Genomic DNA, 25,828 nt, shown 5'->3' with positions numbered 1-25,828 from the left:
GTGGGGGCAATCCCCCAAGGACGATGGCCACCAGTCCTCCGACCATAATTCCTGATTTCCACCAAAAATCAGAACCTCTGTCTTTTCCCCATGTAACTTTAAGAAATTCCGTACCATCCATTGTGATACTGCCTCCATGCATGCTCTGAATTTGAGGGCTGAGTCATTTGCCGACTGGGTGATGAAAACCATAATCTGGGTATCGTCGGCATAAGATAGTACTTCAAATCCAAAAGATCTCACCACTTTAGTAAGAGGGGTGACATAGATGTTGAATAAAAGTGGACGTAATGACGAGCCCTGTGGTACCCCACATTGCACCGTTTGGGAGGGAGAAAGAAAGTTGCCCATCTTGACTCTCTGCTCTCTTTGATATAGGAAAAAGGACAGTAAAATGAGAGCAGTGCCATCCACCCCAATCCCCTTAAGCCTGGAAACCAGGATTGACGGGGACAGGGTGTCGAAGGCTGCTGTGAGATCTAGCAGCACCAAAAGAGTAGTGTGTCCCCTATCGACCTCGGAGCGTATGTTGTTAATCACGACCGTGAGGGCAGATTCTGTATTATGTGCGGCCCGAAACCCGTGTTGGGAGATGTCCAACAGAGTAGAGCTCTCCAGAAAGGTGGACAAATGGAGATTGAGATGGGCCTCCAGTATCTTAGCAATGAGATGGGACGATAGTTTTTCATAACTCCTGGATCTAAAGAGGGCTTCTTGAGCAGAGGTTTAACAACTGCTGTTTTCCACAATAGTGGAATGGTCCCCTCAGTAATAGCCCCATTCATAACCTTCAATAGCGATGGAAGAACCACCTCTCTACAAGACTTTAGGATTTTTAAAGGACAGGGATCCAGGGGTGAGCAAGACTTGATTTTGTCGAGGGCGATTTAATTCTTCCAAGGTCAGATGGGGGAAACCAGTGAGACACGGTTTGGAATTGTCATCAATAGCCTCCTCCTGAGAGGGTGAGAACAAAGGAGCAGGAGGAGCCAAGTTAGTGTCCAGCTCCAGATTGAGAGGTCCCAAAGAGCAGTGAATATCGGCAATTTTAGAGTGAAAAAAACTTGCGATATTATCACAGAGCTCCTGTGTCTCAACTGTGGGGACAGATCACAAAATGCCCTAGTGTGATTAGTTACGGGGATTGATATTACACAACTCAGAACAGCGGCCTGGTGCGATTATCACGTACAGATCATACAACGCTTGCAGAATAAACAGTGCCCCAGCTGCATATTACATCCATCAAACAGTGCTATGTATTGGTAAGCAAACAGGCGAATGGCCCTATATATCAGACAGATCACAAACAGGGGCATATCTGAATAAAACACAAGGAGCATCTGTGGTTTTTAGGTTTGCTGGATGACTCCATGCCAGGGGGCAATACGTGTTGAATGCTGCACCTTCCTTATGTCAATCATTACTTTCCACTGCATTGGTCAACTTTGTTTAATTGTGCGGAAACAAACCGGCAGTCCCCATAATGCACCCATCTGCTAAATTAATGGTCCAAACAGGAAACAAGCAGTCCCAGAGACATGGAATTCCCCAGTAACACCGCTGGTACATTCCATAGGAACACCATCTATTGCCCTACACCGGTAGGGTGGCAGGTATACTGAGCAGGGACACCTACCGCCCCCTCTCAATTGACCCATTCCTTCCACTTCCGAGGCTCCATCAGCTTGCTGGGTCTGCCGACTGAACTTTCCCAAGAATTCATGGAAAATTAACTTTATGCACTGAAAAAATATACCGACTGCACTCACCGCTTGCAGCCTGAGGCAGACAGAAACCCCTTGGACTGGACTGGCCATGGCGGCTATCGGGCATTTTCCTGGTGTGCCTGAAGGGTGGAGGCCGGTTTCGGAACGGTGGGAGCTGTTTTTGGTACAGGGGGCCGGTTATGCAGCATCACAGCAATATCGGCTCACTGTACCAAAAGCAGCAGCAGTATTTCCCACCAGGATGCCCCTGCGGCCGGTCTGAATTATTTGCTAGGGCCGGTTTGTGTTCCCAGTCCGGCCCTGCCCTTGGCAAGCTGTCTGCTCAAACTGCCTACTTAGTGGGGGCGGGGGAGTTGCTTATCAGCACTGTGTCCCTCCCACCCGGTCTACTTTCAACTAATGCGACATAGGAGGCTTCAGGGAGGTAAGGAACCTTCCTCACGCATGCCTCATATGTGAGCTGTGTACACACGTGCACACTGCGGGCCAGTAAGATCCAGTGACCAGTGGAGGAGAGTTAAAGACAGAACATCATTATTGAACACGTGCTGCCGGCTCCTGGCTAAACATCTTATTTGCCATCACCAACCTGAGTGAGGCGTTTACTAAAAGGATTTCATCCACCCATTCATAACCTAAATAAAGCCTCTGCTGTGTTTGCCTCTGGGAAACATTTATTTAATTCTTTAGATATTCATCACCAGTGTCGCTTCAATTCAGGTGACAAGAAGGGGAAAGGATATGGCACAACGCCCAGAGCTGCCGGCTTTGGAGCTGGGGAATCGGGTTTAAGTCCCGACGTCTGCTTGACATCCTGGGATTCTGGGCAAATCATGTAACCTCCCTGTGCCTACCAAAAATTAACATGTCCTTGTGTAATGTAACTGTTGCCCTTATAAAGCGCTCTAATACCTTGGGTCAAGTTCACGGTGGAGGTGGAAATTGTATGGCTGAAGGCTGCACAGCCTCCCACATCCTTTTGTACAGGATCAAAAAGTAGCCAATAACTACCTTTCAACCTGACAAGCAATCTGTACTCAGGGAACGCTTTTTTAGGTGAAGCCTGAGCAGTGCATGGGCTTCTGTGCGAGGCATGCTGTATTAGAGTATGGACTTAAAGCTCTGCCCATTCTCAGCCCATATTTTCCATTGGCTTGTGTCAATGTCCTTTGTAAATGCTGGCTTCTGATTCGTTAATAGGCTTGTTAGTCCCTCCTTAGTACCTCTTTGTCTTCATTTGTAACCGCCCATGAGGACTGGCCCTTTTACTTCTGTTGTTATATCTTATTTAGTTTGTAAGCACTATTTTCTTAAATGGGTTTCTCCGACTGCAGGCACAACCTGCTTTCCTACAACATTCAGGGTGCCATGCATGCTTTCACTTTCCAATTAGCCCGAGACAACAGCGGCCTCTTCTTTGAAGTGAAATAGGTCTCACATTTACAAGCGTTTGAGCTATTGGCCTTTCAAAGACAATGCCTTTTATTTATTTATGTGTTAATTATCAAAACAGATACATAAAAAGTATTGTCATTTACAATGCCAATAGTTTAAACTCTTGCAAATGCGAGACCTATTGCATTGCAAATGCTTTTTATGGAAGCCGGAACTAGGACACCCTGCACAATTCTACTCTGTGTACAGCTTCTCTTGTTCAGTGCTTTCATGTTGCAATAACTAGGCTACCCGAAAAGCGTTTGCTGCTCTTTGGAACTAAGCCAGTGCTATTCTGGTTACCTAAAAAAATGGTGTACTGAATAATAAAAATAAATGTTTTCTATTGCTCTTCAATAGATTTCGCGTTCCCAGGGAGCAGTTACACACACAGCCCTAATGGATGGTTCCACACAAAGAATACAGATTCTCCCATCAGATTCAAGCCTTAATTTACCATCTCGGATACAGGTAAGCTTGTGCTGTAAAAAGAGTACCTCCGATTCTGTTTACTCCTAATGTAAACCCTTTCAACTGACACCCACGAGTGAGGTTTTGTTTCATCCTCATATGCCATTTAATAACCATGTTTTTGTGATCCGTTTCACGTAGAAAAACACCATGTATTCCTTTGCCTTTATACGTCAATAGAGTGACCTGCTCTCTTTAAAAAAAAAAAATATTAATAACCACCAGGAACTCTTCTGCACCTGGTCTGCGAATGCCACTTGCCGTTTTATCTGAAAGGCAAAAATATAAAGTAAAGCAAAATCTCATTTGATCTCATGTGGTCTGGAGCAATTAAGCCAAACAGACATTTTTTAATTTCTTTTCGTGTAGAAGTCGTCCACACTGTCGCTGTATTCAAAAGATGTGAATGTTTTAGCAACGTAATGCTGTTAAGTTTTTGGAATACATTTTTTAATTATTGAAATCTGTGAAAAGTAGCGAGATAGCGAGTAATTACTTTGTTGAAATGAATTGTAAAAGAATGTTTGTTGCAGAACTTGAACTTCTAGATGCCATTTCCAGTGAACCCTCCTCCAGAACCTCTTTCTCTATGAAGCAGTGACAGCTCCTAAATTTTGACAATTGTGTGGATGAAAGTCCACTAAGTAAGCAAGTCTGACCCATCCCCAAATATTTTATGAAACCTTAGGCCAAATAAAACATTTTACAGTACAATGGTTGGTTAAGAGTGGGTGGTCAGGCATGAAGGAGGCAGTTGTTGTTGTGTGTCTGCTTGCATCAGACTTCTCCCCACCGGCTCGCCAGCCTTTAATTTCATCATTGTTCGTTCATTTGAGATCACAAAGGATCCATCAAACCGCTGTAAAACAGGTAATACTTTTCCATCATAAATGATCACAACAGTAGAAAAAAAAAGTTATAAAACTGTAAAATAGAGTTTTTAGAAAAGCATAGGCATCATCTTGGTACAGGTTATACTAAAAATTAGATGAAGGACTTAGCAAGCACAAAATCCAGTTCACAAAAAAATCAAATTGCCAACCTTTCATGCCGAAAAATGTGCGAGCTAAGTACTGATTAAAGGGGGTTCTAAAGTGCTCTAACTATCATAACCACTGAAATGTGGACCGTCTGTCATTGGAGAATACCTACAAGCTCTCTTCCTAAATGTTCCCTTCGAAACCATATGAGCCATGCTGTATAAATATATTTCCATACTGCAATAACATTTGCTTCTTTAGTGTCTGTGCGCTGTGAGAAGTTGGCCTGGCATATGCTGTCCACTATTCTAGTGGGCACCTTGCACCAGTCCAAATGTCCCTCATTGATGGTAGGTTAACCACATGGCTGCTAGGCGTTTTCCCGTCCCGCGCTGAAGCTCCAAAATAACCATTATTCATGACGAGCTGGCCTTGTCATCCGCGCACGGCAGGTAAGCGCCATGACAAGCCCAGCTCGTCATTAGCTTCGAAGGGGTTAAAGACCACCTTAATAGAAAGCTATCCTAGTAGTAGCTGTGGAGAGCAGCCTTCAGGCTAAGTCTTGGAGGAATGTAAAGCAGCTTGTTTTACCAGTCTTTAATCTTGTGAGTGACCAAATGAAACGAGAACCACACCAGGTGTGTGTGTATGTGTATGTGTATGTATGTATGTATACATATATATATATATATATATATATATATATATATATCTCTTTATGAGGCTAGAGGCAAAAGTACATTTCAGTCAATCAATCAATCACAGCATTTGTAAAGCGAGCTACTCACCCGGGAGGGTCTCAAGGCGCTGGGGGAGAGGGGTATGTTACTGCTCGAACAGCCAGGTCTTGAGCTGCTTCCTGAAGGTGAGATGGTTTTGGGTTCGCCGAAGGTGGGTGGGGAGGGAGTTCCAAGTCTTGGCTGCCAGGTAGGAGAAGGATCTTCAGTAAACTTAATTAGCACGCAGTAAATTAGCACCATATGCGTTGACCAAACCAAATATTAAGAAAGTGGTATAAGAACCATGACTGACATAGAAACAAGGCCTAGATCCTGTAGAACCGCTGGGGCCACCAGGAACCATCCAAGGTAGTGACACAGAGGACCCACGGGGGAAGCGTGCAGTGTCTGAACACAGCCTTGAATCACCATTAACTTCTATTGGGAAATTCGCGGTTGGAATTTTAAGGATAAAAAAACTTAGAAGAGGACTTGGAGAAAGCCCCTTTAGAACTAGGAGGTTCTAGAGTCAACACCCACGTGAATACCAGAGCACTCTAAATACCTCACCCAGGGAAGCCGGGTGCATAGGTGTCTTTTGATGTCTGGTTTCGTCGTTGATTTCAATGGCGATCTGCTGCAAAAGTGCTGCTGGTGACTAAGTGGAAAGTGTCTGGAGTGATCCAAGCCTGGATCGAAGATGAGAAGAACCTGAAAGCAGAGCAGACAGAGTCTAGGTCACTAGCCAGTGACCAGGGGCATGATAGTTGAATACCCACAGATGTCGGGTACTTGCAAGTGAAGAAGGTGAAGCTTGACTCTTCAGCCATGAGGACCAGGAGGTGTTGATGATGACCAGGTGCTGGATTTGAGGTGTCCCACGAAGGATGTCGAGTGCTGCGGTGTCGGTTTCCGGATTGGACCCAACAATCCTTAGCAACAGCAACCCACGCAGAAAGCAGAGATTGGCTTTGGTGCAGACCAACAAGGTCTGAGGGACCCACACTTTGGTGGGAAGTCAGGGCACATCTGGAGCAACCAGGGAAGGCCACGGAAAACTAGAGTTACCTTCGAGGGGACCTACCAGTCGACGGACCAGGGATCGCGAAGGAGCCTCGAGCTAAAATGCAAGGAGCAGACCCACGGAACACTCGTGGAGTGTAGGCCCCAATCTTTGGTGCAGATGGTGCTTAGGGCTTGGACTACAAGTAGCCCATTGCACAACTTCGGGAAGGCTCGGGAAGTCGATGCACTAGCAAATGTGCACAGTGTCCAGGAGTTCCAGTCCCACGTCACTTGTGAGGGCTTTCGGGTCTCAGCTTTGCTGGGATCTCGTGTCTGCCTCTGAGAAGTCTGGAAGTCCGGGTCCTGTATCGCAAATGCAGACCGGCAAGATGCTTCTTTGGTGCCTGTTTGAACAGGGGAATCACTCCTTGACCCCAAAGGAGATTTTTCCGGCTTCTAGTCGTGTAGAATGTCGAAGTTTCAGGATATATGTATCAGAGTTTCGTCCAGGTGTAATCTTAAGTCCTGTTGCCAGGGGTCCCTTACTTATACTGAAGAAAGGGGTTGGACATACTCTGTGGACCCATCCATGGGAGGATCTAGGAAGAGGGGTGGGTACACCCCTTTCCCTTTGTCCAGTTTCGTGCCAGAGCAGGGGCTGGTAGCTCCTGCAACCGGTTTGAACTGGGGTATGAACAGGGACACGTATTGTGCCCCCAGCACTGTCTGAAAAGCATTCACCCACCCAGCCTCAATACACTAAAGCCTGTCTGGGAGGTTGTAACACCTCCATGTGACAGGAAACCTATTGTCCAGGCCTCTCCTGCCGGAGTTCCATCCAGCAGCAGGAGGTCAGACCGTGCCTGTGGCTGCAGCATCTATTTTGTGATGCTAGGGTTCTTTTAAACTATTATCGGTTAGGTCAGTGTGTACATGTCTCTCCCTATAGAAGGGTGGAATTCTACCCCTGCCGACAGGACTGGCGGTGGGGGGGGGGGGGGGGGGGGGGGGGTAAGGATTCCAGTGTGTGAGGGGTGCGGGTCTCAGCTTTGCTGGGATCTCGTGTCGGCCTCTGAGAAGTCCGGAAGTTTGTGTCCTGTGTCGCAAATACTTCGGAGTCCGGCGGGAGCTTCGGAAATGCAGACTGGCAAGATGCTTAGTTGGTGCCTGTTTGAACTGGGGAGTCACTCCTTGACCACAAGGGAGATTCTTCCGTCCTCTAGTCTTGAGTAGAGCTTTGAAGTTCCGGGATTCCATATCAGAGATTCGTCCAGGTGTAATCTAAAGGCCTGTTGCCAGGGTTCCCTTACCTATACTGAGAAAAGGGCTTGGACATACTCTGGGGACCCACATATGGGAGGGTTTGGAAAGAGGGGTGGCTACACGCATTTTATTTTTCCAGTTTCGTGCCAGTGCAGGGGCTGGTACCCCTGCAGTCGGTTTGGACTGGACTATGCACAGGGACACCAATTGTGCCCCCAGTGCAGACATCAAAGCACTCTGAAAGTGCACCCACCCAGCTCCAATACACTAAAGCCTGTCTGGGAGGTGGTTACACCTCCCTGTGACAGGATACCTATTGTCCAGGCCTCCCGTGCTGGAGTTTCGGTCAGAGCAGGAGGCCATACTCGTGTCTGTAGCATCCATTTTGTGATGCTGGGGCTCGTTTAAACTATTACTGGGGGCAGACCAGTGTGTACATGTTGTCTCCCTTTAGAAGGGTGGCATTCTATTCCCGCCGCCAGGACTGGCGGGGGTAGGATTCCAAAGTATTCAATACCAAACATGACCTGTTTCCATGCAGCCATTCCAAAGTTAGCATTTACTGCTAGGTTATAATGCACTTAAGAGTATATGGTCTGGCTGCATCATAGAACAGCCTCCGAGAATAGGCTCCGAAAGCTGCAGAGGGGCTCTGCTCATGGATGGGCACCCTCTCACACAAAACCAAGCACTCTGCCTTCAGGATTGATACGGCCTGACATAGGAGTGACTGATAGGCTTATATGTGTCAGGGATTAAAGTTAGATATAGGTAACCTATATCTTAGTAAGAGGCCCATGCACCACCTTACCCAGGCTGCAGTAGCAGTCCTTTGGTGCCATTTTGGAAGGCTTCCCAGGTGGCATAATACATGCTTCAGCCCCTGGTAGGCCTCTGGGGTACCTATGCCCTTAGTACCTAAGGTGCCATATACAAGGGACTCACAAGGGTAACCCAGTAACCAATCTGGAGTGTACCTAATGTACATGCAATCAATTTAGAGAGGAAGCAGCTAGGCTGGGGTCCTGGTTGGCAGGGCCCCAGCCAAACTAAAGTCGAGAAACCGTGAAACACCAGCAAAAAGTGGGGGTAACCATAGTAAGCAGATCCTACTCTCCTACATGCGCAAAACTCTGCGGTGGAATACTGCCTAAAGCCTAGGAGCTTGCATATTGGCTTGAGCCATTTCCCCCATAGGATTACATGAGGTGCATCTTTCAATATAGGCTTTTTCAGCCGCCATGTTTGCTGTGAAGGAGCTGGGTAAAACTGGGATGCTCTGCTGGAGATTTAGGTGATTCTTAATTAAGTTATTTTCGGCTTTGACAAGAAGTTCAGTTTCTCGCATGCCCCCATGGCTCAGACCCGTACGTGGCTGCGCCTTTAACTTTTATATTATAGATCTCCAATGTGGGTATCAAAGGACTGGCCTGAGTCTTCTTCCACAGCTTGTCCATAGCTCAAGCCTCCTGTTGAAATTTCAGGGTACTCCTGGTAATCTGTGACAACCAACTAAGATTATTTGTTAGGCAGGCTCCCAGATTGACAAATTCCTGGACTTGCTCAAGTGCAGCTTCTTTAACCATGATATTCAACCTCCCTTTTCTGTATGAGTTAAAGCAAATAAATTGTCTTGATAACATTCAATTACAGACCCCTGTCACTGGAGAAACGCAAAACATTGTCCCTTATGGCTTGCATACCCGATGGAGTTTTTGATATTAAAAGGGTGTCGTTTGCAAATAACAGGTTGGAAATCTTATGGGAACCCAGTTTAGGGGCATAGTTCGTCGGGTAGTCCAGTGCATTCACGAAGTCCTTGACATTAGGGATGAACAGGGTCTGCGCCAAAACGCAACCCTGCCTCACACCGGACTCTATCACAAAGGGGTCAGTTAGCGCTCCTTTACTTCTGAATATAACACGCACAAAATTTGCAGCATGCAGTTTCATTAAAATTACTAGGAGATTCTCTGGGAAACCCATCTGCTTTAATACCTCCCACAGTTTCACCTAGGGGTAGAGTCAAATGCTGACCTATTGTCAATAAACACCTCATACAAGTGGCCTGCAATACCGTTTTCCAGTAAAGAAAGCAAAAGCGTAAGATTTTTTCTATTTGTGCCTACATTTCTGAATCCCGCCTGGTAATCTGAAAGTATACCATTTGCCCGCACCCACTTTAGCAGTTCCCCAAGTACAAAACGAGAGAAGACTTTTTGTGAGGTACCTATAAGGCCAATTGGTATATAATTACTGAAGTCCTCTTGTGTGCCCTTTGTGAAAATAGGAACTATTTTGGCATTCTGCCATGATCTAGCTATAGACCCCCCTCCCACAATAGACTTCAGGAGTGCGTAAAAAATAAGGCCCCCTGACAGAGGGCTCTAATAAGTATAAGTCACCTGACACCGAATCACACCCTGGGGCTTTGCTTGGGCAGATATCCTAGATTGCCTCTAAGATGTCATTAAGAGTGAAATTTAACTGGTCTGCAGTGTTTCTTTCGGGAACAGTCATCTCAAATAGTGTTTGCGGGAAAAGCATCCTCGGTGCATAAATGTTTGTGAAGTGTTGGACCCAAACCTATGGCTGCAAATGAAAATCGGTGGGGTTGCGTTGAATCCGCAACCATGGGCCATTATCCCCCAAAAGAGCTTATTGTCTCCTTCCGCTACTGCCATGACCAATGTCTACCAGGCCTCCAGTACCTATGATCTTCGTGCTGCAGACAAAATATCCTTATAGCCCTTCTTAGTGGCATAGATTTCCGCTGTACTACCAGTCTTTAATGCCCTATTCAGGTTAAGGCTAGCTACCCTACACTGGCTATTAGCCCGACGCCTAGAGGTTGCGTCTTACTTGCCATGCCTACCTCTTTAGTTAAAAGTACAAAACCGATCCTGGATGTTATTTACAAATAGTGCAAGGCAATTGAGGGAGGTGTTATTTTGGATATTCCTAAGGGTATTGGTAACCAGCTCAAAGATTTTTACTGAGGTATTATTGTCTGAACCACATAGAACCATTTAAGAGCACTTCTATTATTAGAGATGCCAAGTTTACCTGCCAATTTCAAGGTGGGGTGGGAATGGTTTTGGGATCCCATACTAATGGTTTTGGACGCAGCACATTATCGCTTTCATGTCTCGACGACCACCATGTCAATCAAGGCAACCCAATATTTAGTCAATACAACTTTTCAGATTGTCTTTTAAAGGTCTGGGCTCCCCTTCTGTATGATCTGGTCCTGCCATTGCAGCCTCTTAGCTCCAGCCGAAGAGAAATCCCCAACAACTGGCTGGCCACCACTTGAGCCCCTTTTAACTGGGGGGAGAACAAGATATGGGATTACATGACGGGGGGCATAGGCATCAACACCAGCACTCACTGTCAGTCTCTCCCTGCATGATTCTGGGTTCTTGGGGCAATGGCCTTGTCCAACTCTACCCTTTGGGGACACTTCCCTAACTCCAGAAACGCACATCTTCAGTTGGGTCAGTTCCCCAAGCCTGGAGATGGGGAGAGGGCCTGGGTTGTGCGGTTCTATTTGGATCTGCAAAGCGTGGGCAGCATACGATGTAAAGCGCCCCCCCCCCTTCCCCCTCCCCCCCCCCTCCTATGTGGCATAGGATGCGTCTGGCTCCTTCATTTCCTCACAAATTGTTTTGGGTAGTTACTTTTCTCTTCTAAAGATTTAATAACTACACTCTGCTCACAAACTTGACTCCTCCGCCATCTCCATCAATTTTGCAACATCTGAGGTCATGTTATCCTGCGGAACACCATCAGTTGGTGACACACCCTCCCCCTGCAAGCTAAGAGCAGGAAATATGTTTCTGAAAATAATATGGGAGTTAACTAAAGTCACAGCTTCCTCTTCAGTGTCCTGCTCAGCAGTACTGCAAGACATGATTGAGCTCAGGTGAGATCATATAGAGGGTGGGTTCAAAAACTTTTTTAGAGTAAACCTGTTTGGGGCCCTTTTCTTCATGTTGTTTCCTCTTGGCTGTGCTAGATTGGGGGTTTCTGCTCAGTGGGTAATGTGGAATCATCCGATTTTAAAAAATTCCTCAACTTCAACAAGCAGGCCAACAATTCTGTTTATTACACAGTTCGCTCCAGCTGAGCTAGGGCCTTTTTTGCAGTTTGTAACCGGTGTATTGCCTCTGCTGCCTTCCTTTTCCCTATCACAACATGCAACCCACGCTAAGGCTAGTCCACTTGCCAAATATGCATGCCTTTCTTTTAATTTACGAAAGAAAAATGCTTCTATCATGGATCAGGATTTGCATACAGTACCTTGTCCAGGTGTTAGAGGGGGGCCCAGTCCAGCCCAGCCTCCTCTGGGCTCCAGGCACAGGACAGACCTGCCCTTGGCCTGGGCGCGTCCCTTGGAGCAAGATTGCAGTTGCTTTTAGCGCTTCTGGAAGAGGCCCTGCCCCCTCTCCACTGGTGTGCAAGCGTGCTTCCTGACGCGTGGGCTGGTGGGGGCAGTGAGTCCATTGGTCCTGTCTGGGGCCACAGAGGTAAGTGACCCCAAGTTTGTTTGCCAAAGATGCCCTCATTTCACAGATGCCAGAATGCAGCACCAGGGTGTAAGAGGAAAGAGCTCATGCTGGCTTGGCAACTGCAGCATCATTGGTCCCAAGGTGGACAGTGCTCCAACTTAAGCTAAAGACTTGCCTTTTACGTTGTTGTCCATCAAACCACATTTAGCTGTCTGTAAACTAAAGCTTCTTGTGGACCATACAGAAATGTACAATGGTCTTTAAGTCTTTGCTTACCATTGGTTGGCTTTCTTATGTTCCTCTGAGTTTTACTTCTGTGTCTCCCTTCTTGTTATTTTGTACAAGAGATCTTGCCCTCTGAAATGTAACCCTGAGAGCTGAAAGGTAAATCACCCCTTGTGGTCCCATGTGGTCATTTCTGCAGAACAGTCTCTTACATATAGCGCTACAGTTTTCACAAAACTACCTGCAGTGTGAATGTTAGCTTTGATTTGTATTATACCCAAGCCTCCTAATGAAGCGCACACCCCAAAATATATTGGGGAAATGGGGTTAACCGTATCATTGTCTTTCATCCTACCATGAAAATAAACTGATATGCACCAAATAAAGAGGAATGTTCGACCTATGATCTAGGAGTATATATTTCTTGACAAATTTGACATCATAACTCCATGTTTAATGGATTAAAACACAATTGATATAAAGTGCTGTATACCAGGAGACACAAGTTGTTTTGATTTGTGCTTCACTTGTAGCTGATGAGATCCATGGTTGAAAGGATCCTGTTCTAATTGCACATTTATACCACAAGCTGTCTAAACTTTGACTGCCCTAATTAAGAGTGTGCTGATATTAAAGGAACTTCCCTGTCCCCCGCAGTTCTCGTAGTGTGTGACTCCTGTATGGCGCAGTATAATTTTAGTCAGAACAGTGCCAAAGACAATACAGTGAACAAGAAACTCCACCTAGGTTGTCGGCTGTGCTCACTGATCAAACAGGAATACGCAAGGCCGTAACGGCAAGGGGGTAGAACTAAACACAAGCACGATAGATAAGGAGCTACCAACGAAGAGTGCTTAATAGGAAAGTAAGGAAATCACAGGACCCATTTGGCAGAGAGCAAGTAACAAACATGCAAGGTAATTAGAAGCAAGACAGCAGGAATAGAAATACAGCAAACTAGGAACTGGAACCAAGAAAATGGGAAGTGAGGCAGATACTGGAAAATGATATACAGAAGGGGAGGCTACAGGGGTATACTAGAATAGTGCATGTTCAGTAATCAAGAAAGCAAAGTAGCATTGAAGTCAGTGCTGGAGCAGGAACAAGAATTAAGCTAAGGCTCAGGAGTCAAGGTAGCACTGCTGGCAGTGCTAGTTCAGGAACATGGAATTACTAAAGCTCAGGAGTCAAGGTAGCACTGCAAGCAGTGCTAATTCAGGAACAAGGATAGTTATAGTTCAGGAATAAAGAAATAACTAAAGTTCAGGAAACACTGGAAACGAGGATATCAAAAGCTCAGGAAACAAGTGTCGGTCTCACCGGTACACAGCTACAATGACCAGCTTTGGCCTGAAGGGAGCTGGGGCTTATAGAGCTCACAGTAATCATATGCATCGGGTGTGAGCAGGCTAGTAGCAGCCAGCCACAGGTGAGCTGAATTCCTACAGCCATCCTTGGCCTGCAGGAGTGGAGACGAAGCAATGAGCAGGAAATTCTAGGTAAGTGTCCTGCAGGAGCAGGCTGGCTTTCATAAAACCCGGCATGGATTGGGAATGGATGTCAATTCCCAAATAGTGTCCAAATCCCTGGAAGTCAGGATATGCATGCAGGGGGGTGTCTGTAAGCATATTAGAACACTGGAAAGTCCCACAATTTGCCCCCCTGGTGGGAGGCACGAGCGCACAGGGAGTGAATTGGAACAGTCAGTAATTGTTTACTCCTATGATGGGAACCCTACTCTAAGTGTACCCTAGAGTGTGTGTAGGTGTAGAGCCAAGAATCAAAATTTGCCTAGCATTGTAACGGTAAGTTTCAATTCTATTAAGGACAGGGAGGCGAGGATTATGCTTTATCCCTTCTTCGCTGTTTATTAAAAAAAACTCACAGCAGCCAAAAAGCATTAACGTAAGCCCTACACCTCAGAACAAAGGGTATGGGCTAAAACAAAACTGAAAAATTACCTTAGAATTACAAGTCCCATGGTAAACATTAGAGCAGTCCATAACATAGTCCTTCTTTAGTGTCCACTGCAGTTAGGTAGGACATCCCTCTCATGACCACTCCCTCTTTAAGGGAGTGGTCATGAGAGGGATGTCCTACCTAACTGCTGCTGTGAGTTTGGCTGCTGTGAGTTTTTTGTAATAAACAGCGAAGAAGGGAAAAAGCATAATCTGAAGCCTCCGGTCTTGACATAGAATCCCCCCAAGGGACGATCCAACCCCATTACCTGATGGGAGAGAATGAAGGACCCCGTCTTGGTTACGAACTGGACACCCCTCATGAGATGTCCGACCACTTAGTGGTGAAGTCCCAGCATTGAGGGCCCCTCTGTGTCAGCTTAAGTGCCTCCTCTAACAATCAATCTGGATGCTCCTCTTTTTTAAGCTGCCTTGCGATGTGCATATAGATTAGTGATGTTCTAGATATGCAGATAGCTCTGTCGCCCCATGGATGAAGATAGAGATGACATTTGTACATAGTGTGAAAAGAGACCGTGTACATGATGTTCAGGGCATTATAATAATGTGTGAAGCTAGATGTGTAAATACGTTTAGTTTCAGGGAAACTAATTTAATAGTGTTGTGCAAGCAAATATGTGCCAAAATTCACAGCTGAAATGTTATTGTGAGGACAATGTAAGATATTAGCTGCTTCGCTACATGATCCTAACCCGGGAATGTAACCGTACCCAGAGCATTACTATTCTCATAAAGAACAAATGTAGAATAGTTATAAAGATTGTGATGCAAATACCGTCATTTGTGTTTGAAAATGGTTGATTGCTTTGAACAGAGTCATGGATATAAGAATCATTTTAACACATTGGCTGCTGTGACTTTTCCCCTCCTGTGCTGAACTTGTTTGAATACTAAAGTTTCATGACGAGCTCAGCTCGTCACAAGCACAGCTCAACCGTGCCTCATGACGAGCTGAGCTTGTCATGATCATCGAAAGGGTTAAACAAAGTTACTCATCTGGAGGTTTTCCAGCACTTGTTGGAGGCGCTTTACCCAGAGATTTTTCCAGTGTTGCCGACTGTGGATGGCATCACGGCATCCTGGTAGTTATGGTTCAGTGGTTTTCAAATTGTGACTTTTCATTCACTTATGATTATGTTTAGAAGTGAATTATAGCATTTACTGCTGACCAAATAACTTGACAGTTATTTATATCTTTGGGATGCTTAGAATACTGCTTGATCAATTTAGGAGGATGTATTCTTTCACTAAGCATGATGTAATCTATTAGCTCCGTAAAACTTCTTTTGAAACAGATCATTAGTATGCAGTGGATAAACAGTGAGGGAGCTGGAAATGGAAATAGTCAGAAGAAATGCATTGCCACTTTAAGTTGATGCATTGCTGTGAGAATTTGGGATTTTGAGAGCTAGGCGTTTTAATTTTGAGTATATGGATTTGTACAATAACACTTTTTTCCCATTGTCCTCTTCTTAGCAGTTGCAGTGGATGTCTTTTAGATCATTGTGCAGTTGTGTTTTGGAAGTTTATGTATGTTTAATTGAAATGTGAGCATATTTGGTAGTATGAAGATCTAAGATTAAAAATATATTGTCAGATTGTTACAGATCAACAGACGGGCCAGAAGATACAGATTGTGACATCTCTTGATCAGGGTGCAGCAGGGAAACAATATATATTGACCAACTCTGATGGCTCCTCCTCTAGCAAAGTGATCATCGCCAGACAAGACTCCAGTCAAGGCAAAGTGTACTTATCTCCAGATAGCAGCGGTATCAACCAACTTTTTTTTGCAGGAGCTGATGGTAACACACAACACTTTCAAGTAAGTTAGGAGAAATGCATTATTATAAATCGTTTCTATTCATGTGATACTTTTCCTTGGTTGGCTTGCAGATTTGTTGTTACTTGCCTCTTGCAATGTACATTGATATGTACAGTGACCCATGGTGTAAGATAGCAGTGAAGCAAAAAAGAATTGAAACACTGTGCACTATTGGACCTCTATTTTAGTTGGCGCTTCCATGTAATTTGAAACTCCACATAGTTCTTACTGCTGAGAAAAATATGTGCATTTTTGTATAATAATTTGTCTCAAGTTTGTATCGTCAAGCTATTGCTCATCATGGACTGAAAAATCCTTCTACTCCTGCCAATGTTCTATTAGTGCTGCAAGGTTCCACGTCCAACTGCTTTCACCAATCTTCACCCTATATATGCCTTCTGCATCTTTCCTTGTCTACCATCACCATGCCTAATGGTCCTTAAGTTTATTTCTCCACTCTCCAGTGATCCATAGCTTTGTAGGTAGGCTTGTGCTGTACACATCTTTTTGTTAGATTTGATTTTTTTCAAACAAAAAACCCCACTACCAATATGTGCAACAGTTGTATAACTAAGAGAAAGCGGAGAAGTTAGGCTAGCGTGCAAATAACCTTTCCATCCTTCCCAGAGCAATATACTGGTTTGTTTCCAGGGAGAGATTTTAGTGGTGTAGGGATTTAATGTCATAGTAAGTTAGAGGAATAGAGATTGGACTCCTGTTCAACAGATAATTGCCCCCACCTCCCTGTCATCTCTCACTTGAGAACAAGGAAAAAAAATTCTGTTGGATTGGTGGGTGATAATTTGTATTGCTTTGGTGCTTCGAATGAGACCATGACCCGAAGGCTGTCTCAAATGCCACCGAATGCATCCAAAGACCTTGAGGGAGCGATCGGTCAGGCTCAAATTCTGTTGGATTGGTGGGTGATAATTTGTATTGCTTTGGTGCTTCGAATGAGACCATGACCCGAAGGCTGTCTCAAATGCCCCCGAATGCATCCAAAGACCTTGAGGGAGCGATCGGTCAGGCTCCTGGCGGCACAATGTGGGATGGCGCGACAATCGAGGAACAAGTTGAGAAGGTCACAGGAGCGGTTGAGGAACTTGAGGTCGTTGTCACATTCCATGTTGTCAAGCCATTCAGATAAATCTCGGTCCCACTAAAAGAGGTTGTTGAAGCGTGCTTCGACCTCACCTCGTCTTTTGGCCAATGAGATGGGGAGCAACACCACTTGCGGCCTGTCTGCGGTTGAGCCTGGTCCAGCTACGCGCTTCCCCGAGTTTCTGGGAGCTGGTTTGACCCCAGCCCAACTATGCAAATGTTATGAGGCTATGCACCCCATATTTGGGCGGTCCATTCCCTCTGGTGTGCCTTTGGGACCCGTGGTTTCAGAAGGGGGCCCAGCTGGATCCAACCTGTTGCTCAGCACCGGTGCCAGTCATTCTCCACAGATGAATTCAGACGAGGACAGGCCGTACCATCCCGATCGGCCCTTGCGCCGGTCCCGAGGCCCACACTCCGGGCGTTCACGGGCTACGCCATCCCCATCCCCATTCTCATTTCCGTCTCAAACATGTAGCTAGAAGGGTTTGACCCGATGTCTGCACCTTCTGAAGCCATGCCGTACAGCTGGCGCCTAAGCCCTATCCTTATGGGCTAGGACTCTGGAGGAATGGGAGGGATCGCCGGACCCTCTAGAATATCAGCCTTATGATAAAACAAACATGGACTGGTGTGAGGATCTGGGTCAAAGCCAGTGTTCTGGACTAACCTAAAGCTTTTCAACTTATAACATTTTATTTTATTCATAGTAGGGGTAGGTTGATAATATTTACACTTTGAATCTAGCTACTATGCCCTATTGTAGGAATATTTCTGTGTCCTATATTCATTGTTCATAGGTTACCTATTTTAATGGAGTTATTGATGAATTTGTGATGATTTTAGGCTATTGATTTTAGGCTATTTATAATATGTTGTTTTTATACCAACGGTCTAATAACGTTGCTTTTTGACTTGACTCGACAGTGGACTGGGCACTTCTCCAGACATTGGCATGCTTTCTTCCTCTACTGTGGCTATGGAGGAGGTGCGGAGGGTGACTGAGGTCCTTGACCTCCGTCTACCCTCAGTGGCGGTCAAGGCAAACTTCTTGTCCGAGGTGCTGCAGCCAGTATTTCCCTCCCAGAACTACTCCTCCAGGTTAATGAAGTCCTTGCAGATGTTCTACTTGGGACTGGGACCAAATCCAGAACAAGGGCTCCTGTGAATAGGACGATTGCCCACCACCACCACCACCGTCTCACTCCAGGACGGGGACCCAAACATCCTCACCCAATACCCTACCTCAGAGAGCTTGATGGTCCAAGCCGCTACATCCCATGTAAATCCTGGTGAATTCCCTACTACACCCCCAGATTCTGGATGCTTTGGGGAAGATGTTTTCTTCAGCCAGATTTGCACTCTGGTCTGTGAACCCCGCATACCTTTTGGGGCTCTATTTCCGCACAATGTGGCATATGGTTGCGCAGCTGCTACCATCGTTTTGGAGGAGCCCTGGGCTGTACTTTCTAAGGCTGTCGCCGATGGGAGAGATTCAGCAAAGTTCAACATACGGTGTGGACTGGACACACTAGGCAGAGCCATTTTGTAGACTGTTGCCTTACGGCGCTACACCTGGATGAGAATGACTGTTTTTCCAGGGGGATGTTCAATATTCTCTTATGGACATGCCCTTTGATGGCTCCTGTCTTTTCGTAGACAAGGCAGATTCTGCGTTGGAGTGCTTCAAGGACCGTAGGGCTACGGCTAGGTCTTTGGGGCTTTCCATGGCATCCGGCACTCACAATCCGCCTTTTGTGGCTACGAAGGTGCTTTGACTGATTAGACTGATTAGTAAGAGCAAACTCGTACAGCCGATGCAAACAGCATATACAACAAGTGATAGAGACACTAGTTCAGCTGGGTTTCCCCATACACTGGGAAAAATAATCAATAGAACCGGAACGCATGAAGGTGTTCATGGGCGCAGAGATAAATGCTGTGTTAGGGAAAGCATTCCCCAGTGAGAAAAGGAGATCAGCTCTATTAAAGGAGAATCATCTATACCAGAAAGGGCATCACCTGACCGTGAGGACAGTGGGGAAATTACTAGGAATGATGGCCTCATGCATTCTTTTAGTTCCCAGTATTTGTCTGCACATGAGACCATTTCAAGAATGGCTTCAGACACAATGGTCACAATCTACACGGAGCTCGGAGGATCTAGTGGCTGTCACAGAGTTCACCAGGAGATGGCATGGTGGAACAAAGCAAACATAGCACAGGGGAGACTTTTCACACCTCAAACTCCAACAGTGGCCATAACAACAGATGCGTCCCTAGTAGGATAGGGAGCACACAAGGACAATCTCAAAGTAAGGGGATTGTGGGCACCACAGCATGCGGTGAAACGCATCAATATCTTGGAACTAAAATCTGTGTTCTTAGCGTTAAAAGCCTTTCAGAAAGAGCTATATGGGAAAAGGGTGTTGATACAAACACTACAACTATGTTTAACATAAACAAAAAAGGAGGGACTCAGTCTGTAACACTCTCCACTCTAGCAGTTTTTGAGATGGGCAATTCCAAAACAAATAGACATTTTAGCAATACCCTACCAGGGATGGACAATCTAGAAGATGACCGACTGAGTAGACAAACAACATCATCCCACGAGTGGGAACTGCACCAAACCGAAGTGCAAACAATTTTTTTTTAAATGAGGAACACCACAAATAGACCTATTTGCAACACCCCACAATGCCAAAACCTTGCATCCAGGCGACCTTGCAACCAGTCCCTAGGGAATGCACTATGGATAGACTGGTCAGGGATATTTGAGTACGCTTTCACCCAATACCATTACTGAACAAAGTGATCAGCAAATGCAGAATCAGCAAATTGATTCTCATAGCACGACAATGGGCCAGACAAACATGGTTCTCAGAACTAATGGAAATCTCGCAGGGAACAATGCACAAACTTCCAAAAAGAAAAGATTTGCTAAAAATGCGGAACCAGAGAGCTTAGGCCTGGCCTGTTGGTTCCTGAGGACTTAGGATTCGCACATCTCAAACTACCGGAAAGCACAATGGCTGTTCTAAGAGAAGCTAGGAAACCAACAACAATAAAATGTTATACAGCAAAATGGAAAAGGTACACCCATTGGTATCTTCAAAGGCGACTTTCAAGAAAGATTACAAAAGAAAGAACAGCGTTTAAAATACCTCACACATTTACTAGAAAGTCAATTTGTTTTACATCACTGAAAATACATTTAGCAGCAATTGTGGCGTATACAAGAGGGGAAACAGGGAAGAGCTTTCTTCACCTCATATGTGGTCAAAAGGTTCCTAGAAGGTACGAAGAGGATTGCACCACCAAAAATAGTACCAGCACCAACTTGGAATCTGAACATAGTTTTAGCACAAATGATGAGCACGCTTTTCGAACCACTACACAAAGCAACGCTACAAATACTTACAATAAAGACAGCATTTTTTGTGGCAATAATATCCTTACGTAGGGTTAGTGAATTACAAGCACTAACACTACAGGAACCTGTATTCCAAATACATAGTAACAGGATTGTCATGAGGACAGATCCGCAATTCATGCCAAAGGTGGTGTTAAGATTTCACATAAATCAGAGTATACAAATACCAAGTTACTTTCAAAACCCTAAGAACAAAGCAGAAAGCGATTTGCACACACTTGACTCAAGAAGAGCAGTCATGTATTACGTGTAAAAAAAACTAAAGAATACAGAAAAACAAAACAGTTATTTGTATCCTTTGCAAAAAGTTTTCTTGGAAGACCAGTAACCAAGAGCACAATGGCAAGATAGATAGCAATAGCCATACAATTGTGCCACAAACAAGCAAGACAAACTTTACAAGGAGCGCCACAGGCGCATTAAAAAAAGAAGAAAGGAGCAACTAATCTATTTCTTGCTAAAACTCCAATCAAAGACATTTTCATGGCTGCTGTGAGAAGTTGGCCTGGCATTTGCTGTCCACAATTCTAGTGGGCACCTTGCACCAGTCCAAACGGCCCTTATTGATTGTAGGTTAAAGACAACATTTATAGAAAGCTATCCTAGTGGTAGATGTGGAGAGCAGCCTTCAGGCTAAGTCTTGGAGGAATGTAAAGCACCTTGTTTTACCAGTCTATAATCTCGTGAATTATAAAATGAAAGGAGAACCACACCAGGTATATATATAAAATATATGTATTTATTCTAAACCCCTCCCACCAGTCTCTTTATGAGGCTAGAGGCAAAAGTACATTCAGTAAACTTAATAACACACAGTAAATTAGCACACTATACGTTGAGCCCTAGGGGCGTACCAAACCATATATTAAACAAGTGGTATAGGGCCTAGAGCCTTTAGAACCGCTGGGGCCACTAGGAACCACCCAAGGTAGTGACACAGGGGACCCACGGGGGATGCTTGCAGTGTCTAAACACAGCCGCAAATCACCATTAACTTCTATGGGGAAAGTCACAATTGGAATTCGAAGGATAAAGGACACTTAGAAGAGGACTTGGAGCAAATCCCTTTAGAACTAGGAGGTTCTAGAGTCAACACCCACGTGAGCACCGGAGTACTCTAATTTTGCAGTGTGAATCTTTCTGGATTCACTATGCAGTGCATTATTCCGCGGTCTTGTGGTTGGGTCTGGAATGGTAGTCTTCTTCTTTTTTTTTTTTTTTTTTTTTTTGTAGCCCAGGTGTGCGTCGACGTCCCACCTTTTGGTGTATTTCCGGTGACGTCGGCATGCTTCCTGCGGAAGCACCCACTCTTGGGCGCCATCTTCAGATTCTTTTTTCCGCGGTTGGGTCTGGATCGTTCCCGAAAGGGCTCCAGACATTTTTGGAGAAAGAAGGAGGAAAAATACACTTTTTGGACGAAAACATATTTGAAAGACTACAGGAGACTACATCATCAAAGAAGACGACGAAGGAAAAGAAGAAATTCAAGAACTTCGACGTCCATCGGAGAATGCACAATCAGGGGGCCCCTTGAATGCGGGAGATGGACAACACTCCTTTCAAATTCTGCCGTAACTGCCACCACAAGTACGCGCAGAAGGACCAGCACCTGGTTTGCAACCTTTGCCTGCCGGTCGACCACGAGAGCAAGGACTGCAACGCCTGCTCCGCCTTCACGCCGAAGACTCTTCGAGTTCGAGCGAGACAGAGGATAGCCAACGCCAGCATGCAGGGCAGGGGCCAGCCACCGTCCCTTCGAGACCTGGGGCTCTCATCAGACAAAGAGGTCTACGTCGCCGGCGAAGACGACGGCTACACGGTCGTGGAGACCGATAACACGAAGACTCCTAAGAAGGTAGGAGACTCTACCGCCCCTAAGACCCCGAGAGACCCTGACTCTCGAAAAAACGAGGGGAAACCCTTGAAAGCGCCGACGCCGAAAGCTTCGGCATCCGCGGCTACACCCAGGCCCAGCGGATCCTCTGAGAAGGATTCCCCAGCGCCGAGAGCTGGAGAACAGCAAAAGACGTTGAAAAACGTCCCAGAGAAGTAACGTTCGACGCCGAGGGAAAAAGACCCAAAGAACACTTCAGCGCCGACAAAGGACCCGAAAGTCAGCTCAGCACCTAAACCTTCGACGCCGAAGGTCGGCTCGAGCCGACCTATCCGCCGAAAAGACCGGCCGAACCATTCGACACAGACCACGCTGCTGAAATGGAAAAAAAGAAGACGACTCGAGGCCGAGATGGAGAACATCCTGCAGCGGAAGAAAGAATTCTACGCCAGGATGAAAGACTACTTGATCTGGAAGAAACCCAAGCCACAGGTTGTCGAGATAACAGAGGAGGTGGACTACGACGTTGAAGGACAGTCGGGGAGCGCTGATGGGTTTGACGAACCAAACGAAGAAGAGGCCTCCTACTACGATTATGAAGGGGACGACGACGGCAGGACGCTCCTTGGGTCTGCATCCTCGGTGACTCAAGAAATAGATTGGCAAGACGTCGACACCGAGAGCCCGGAAAAGGGTGTCGACACATATCCCTCGAGGCCTTTGCCGCCTGAATACATTGGGGTTTACAACATGGTCATCAGGAATGCAGCTGCAATTTTCAAAGTAAAACTCGATGAAGAGAAGCAGAAGGCAGATTTCCTTCTAGAGACACTGCTCCCCACACAGACCAGGAGCCAGTACCATCCCATGCTAGAAAGAGTCATGGCACAGGGGAAAGAGGCTTTCAAGGAGCCTGCAACCTGCAAAGCCGTCACACCCAGGACGGAGATGAAGTATAAGCACTCCTCCAAGGACCCACCCTATATTCAGGGCGCGGTCTCAGCAGACTCCATCATCGCAGCCACGGCAAGGAAGAGGGCCAATGTGCCTACTACTTCTGGGCCACCCCCAGACAAGGAAAGCAGAAGTATGGATCTGGTGGGGAGGAAAATTGAACGGAATGCCGCAATGCACTGGAGCATGGCAAATTCCATGCACTGCTCAACAGGCACCAGTACCAGATCCTGGAAGTACTGGGACAGCTAATAAAAAACATGCCCCAGTAATTCAAGCAAAGAGCTGAATACCTTGTCGAGGAGGGGAAGAATGTGGCAAACTCTTGCCTCAAAACCGCCCTGGACGGAGCAGACACCTCCAGCAGACTCATGATGATGGGCTTCACTGAAAGAAGGCAAGCCTGGCTCAGGATTTCAGGCTTCAAGCCGGAAGTGCAACACAGCATCCTGAACACCCCGTTCAAGGGAGAGACCTTGTTCGGGGCTCCAGTGGATGAGAATCTCAGCCAACTGAAGAAGGATAACGAGACTTCAATATCCATGGGGGCTTTGCAGTTCAGAGGTACGAAGAGAGGCACCCCGTCACGGAGACCTAACGGAAGAGGAGGAAACCAGCCAGGAACATCGCACCAGGCGTTCCAACAAGCCCACCAGGCCGATACCCAGACTCAGCAGGGGCAATAAAAGCAGTCCTGGCAGTACCAGCCAAGGGGCCAGACCTTTCGCGGGAGAGGAAATGGACGTGGGCAGAATAAGAGAGGGGGTCAACAACCCCCCTCCAAGTGACTTAAGCTAGCTCCATGTGCCCACCCAAGCAAAGACTCCCAGGGTCACTCACTTGTCTGTGTAGAAGTGTACTGCTAGCTGCACTGGGGACGGAGCCAAGGTCCATTTGAAGCTGGGAGCTGCTCGTTTTCCCTGACTGCCGCCTCCCCAAGGACTCGCTGGTGTGAGCGAGCTCTGCAATCGGCAGAGCCAGCCCAGCGCTCCCAGCTGGAGTCCTAGGGTTAGAGGCTTGGGCTGAAGGCTAAAACCACGATCTGCAAGCCGGGGGACTGCGAGGACCAGCAATCTTTAGGTTGCTCAGCTGGTTCCTCTTCCCCCGGCGGACACGCCCACGGACACGCCCACCCTCGAGCCAATTCTTAACCTTTCATGACACCCGCTTCGCGGGTGCCACTCACTTGTCTGTGTAGAAGTGTACTGCTAGCTGCGCTGGGGACGGAGCCAAGGTCCATTTGAAGCTGGGAGCTGCTCGTTTTCCCTGACTGCCGCCTCCCCAAGGACTCGCTGGTGTGAGCGAGCTCTGCAATCGGCAGAGCCAGCCCAGCGCTCCCAGCTGGAGTCCTAGGGTTAGAGGCTTGGGCTGAAGGCTAAAACCACGATCTGCAAGCCGGGGGACTGCGAGGACCAGCAATCTTTAGGTTGCTCAGCTGGTTCCTCTTCCCCCGGCGGACACGCCCACCGACACGCCCACCGCCGGCAAGCACATAATCACCATCATTTCACCCGCGACGCGGGACAAGACCGGGCAAAGAGCGGGCCGTTTTGTGGCCGTTCGGGGGCCGAAGGAGGCCGGGCTGGGCAACCCCTTTTTTGCCCCAGGTATTAGATCTACTCATCGGTCCTCGACTACTTCATCGGAGCCAGTAAGCCCTGTTTTGTATCTTTTTATTTGGGGTTTACCAGTCTTTGCCCTAATTGGGGTCACTTATCATGCCTCCCGCTAAACCTGTAAAACCTTCGAAAAACTCTGTACAAACTCTCACAGCCATTGATCGCATGCTGCAGAGGACCATAGGAGCTGTGACAACAGTCATAAAACAAACTGAAAAACGTTTATCCCTACCTGCTGGAACATTACCCCCTCTGTCCAGTACTATTTTACCTGATATTACTAATATCTCCCAGGATTCGTACCTTTTGCCATCCTTTGTTTCTCTTCCCTGTGCTCCACATACCCTATTGGACCCACTCACTCAAGACCAACAAAAGGAGACCAGTCCTCTGGATCTTCCCTCCCTTCACTCTACGGCCCTATCTTTTCCTTTGATCGATGATATTCTGGAATCTGTAGACTATGTAAATAAAATTATTTCCCCGCAAAATTCCTCAGTTACGAAAGCAATATTGGGGGATATCAGCATCCCCCTCCAGTTACGTGATCAAACCACTTCATCTTCCCCCATTATAGACTTAGTAGGGAGTGAGACTCAATCTAAGGAGCGCGGCCCCCAAAATCTATCATTGCAAAAGCAGAAAAACAATTCCACTACTACAGCTGTAAATACTAAGAACCCTCCCAACTCCAGAAAGAGGAAAAGGGACATAGAAACACATCAAGGTAGAAGGGCCAAAG

At 46.5% G+C, this 25,828-nt stretch overlaps 1 protein-coding gene across 2 annotated transcripts in view; it reads left to right on the top strand.

The window, feature by feature from the left end:
* The window catches only part of NR2C1 (nuclear receptor subfamily 2 group C member 1), a 477,706-nt gene that overhangs the window by 110,990 nt on the left and 340,888 nt on the right, over positions 1-25,828 (top strand). For both annotated transcript variants that reach the window (XM_086919061.1, XM_086919062.1), the window contains 2 exons: positions 3,525-3,635; positions 15,915-16,142. In XM_086919061.1, the coding sequence (XP_086775187.1) occupies positions 3,525-3,635; positions 15,915-16,142 (339 nt within the window). The remainder of the gene's footprint in view (positions 1-3,524; positions 3,636-15,914; positions 16,143-25,828) is intronic.

The sequence above is a fragment of the Lissotriton vulgaris genome, chromosome 1_1 (genome assembly GCF_964263255.1).
Source record: "Lissotriton vulgaris chromosome 1_1, aLisVul1.2, whole genome shotgun sequence".
NCBI classification, from domain to species: domain Eukaryota; kingdom Metazoa; phylum Chordata; class Amphibia; order Caudata; family Salamandridae; genus Lissotriton; species Lissotriton vulgaris.
Note: the sequence above shows the minus strand (reverse complement) of the source record. Positions and strands in the feature narration are given on the sequence as shown.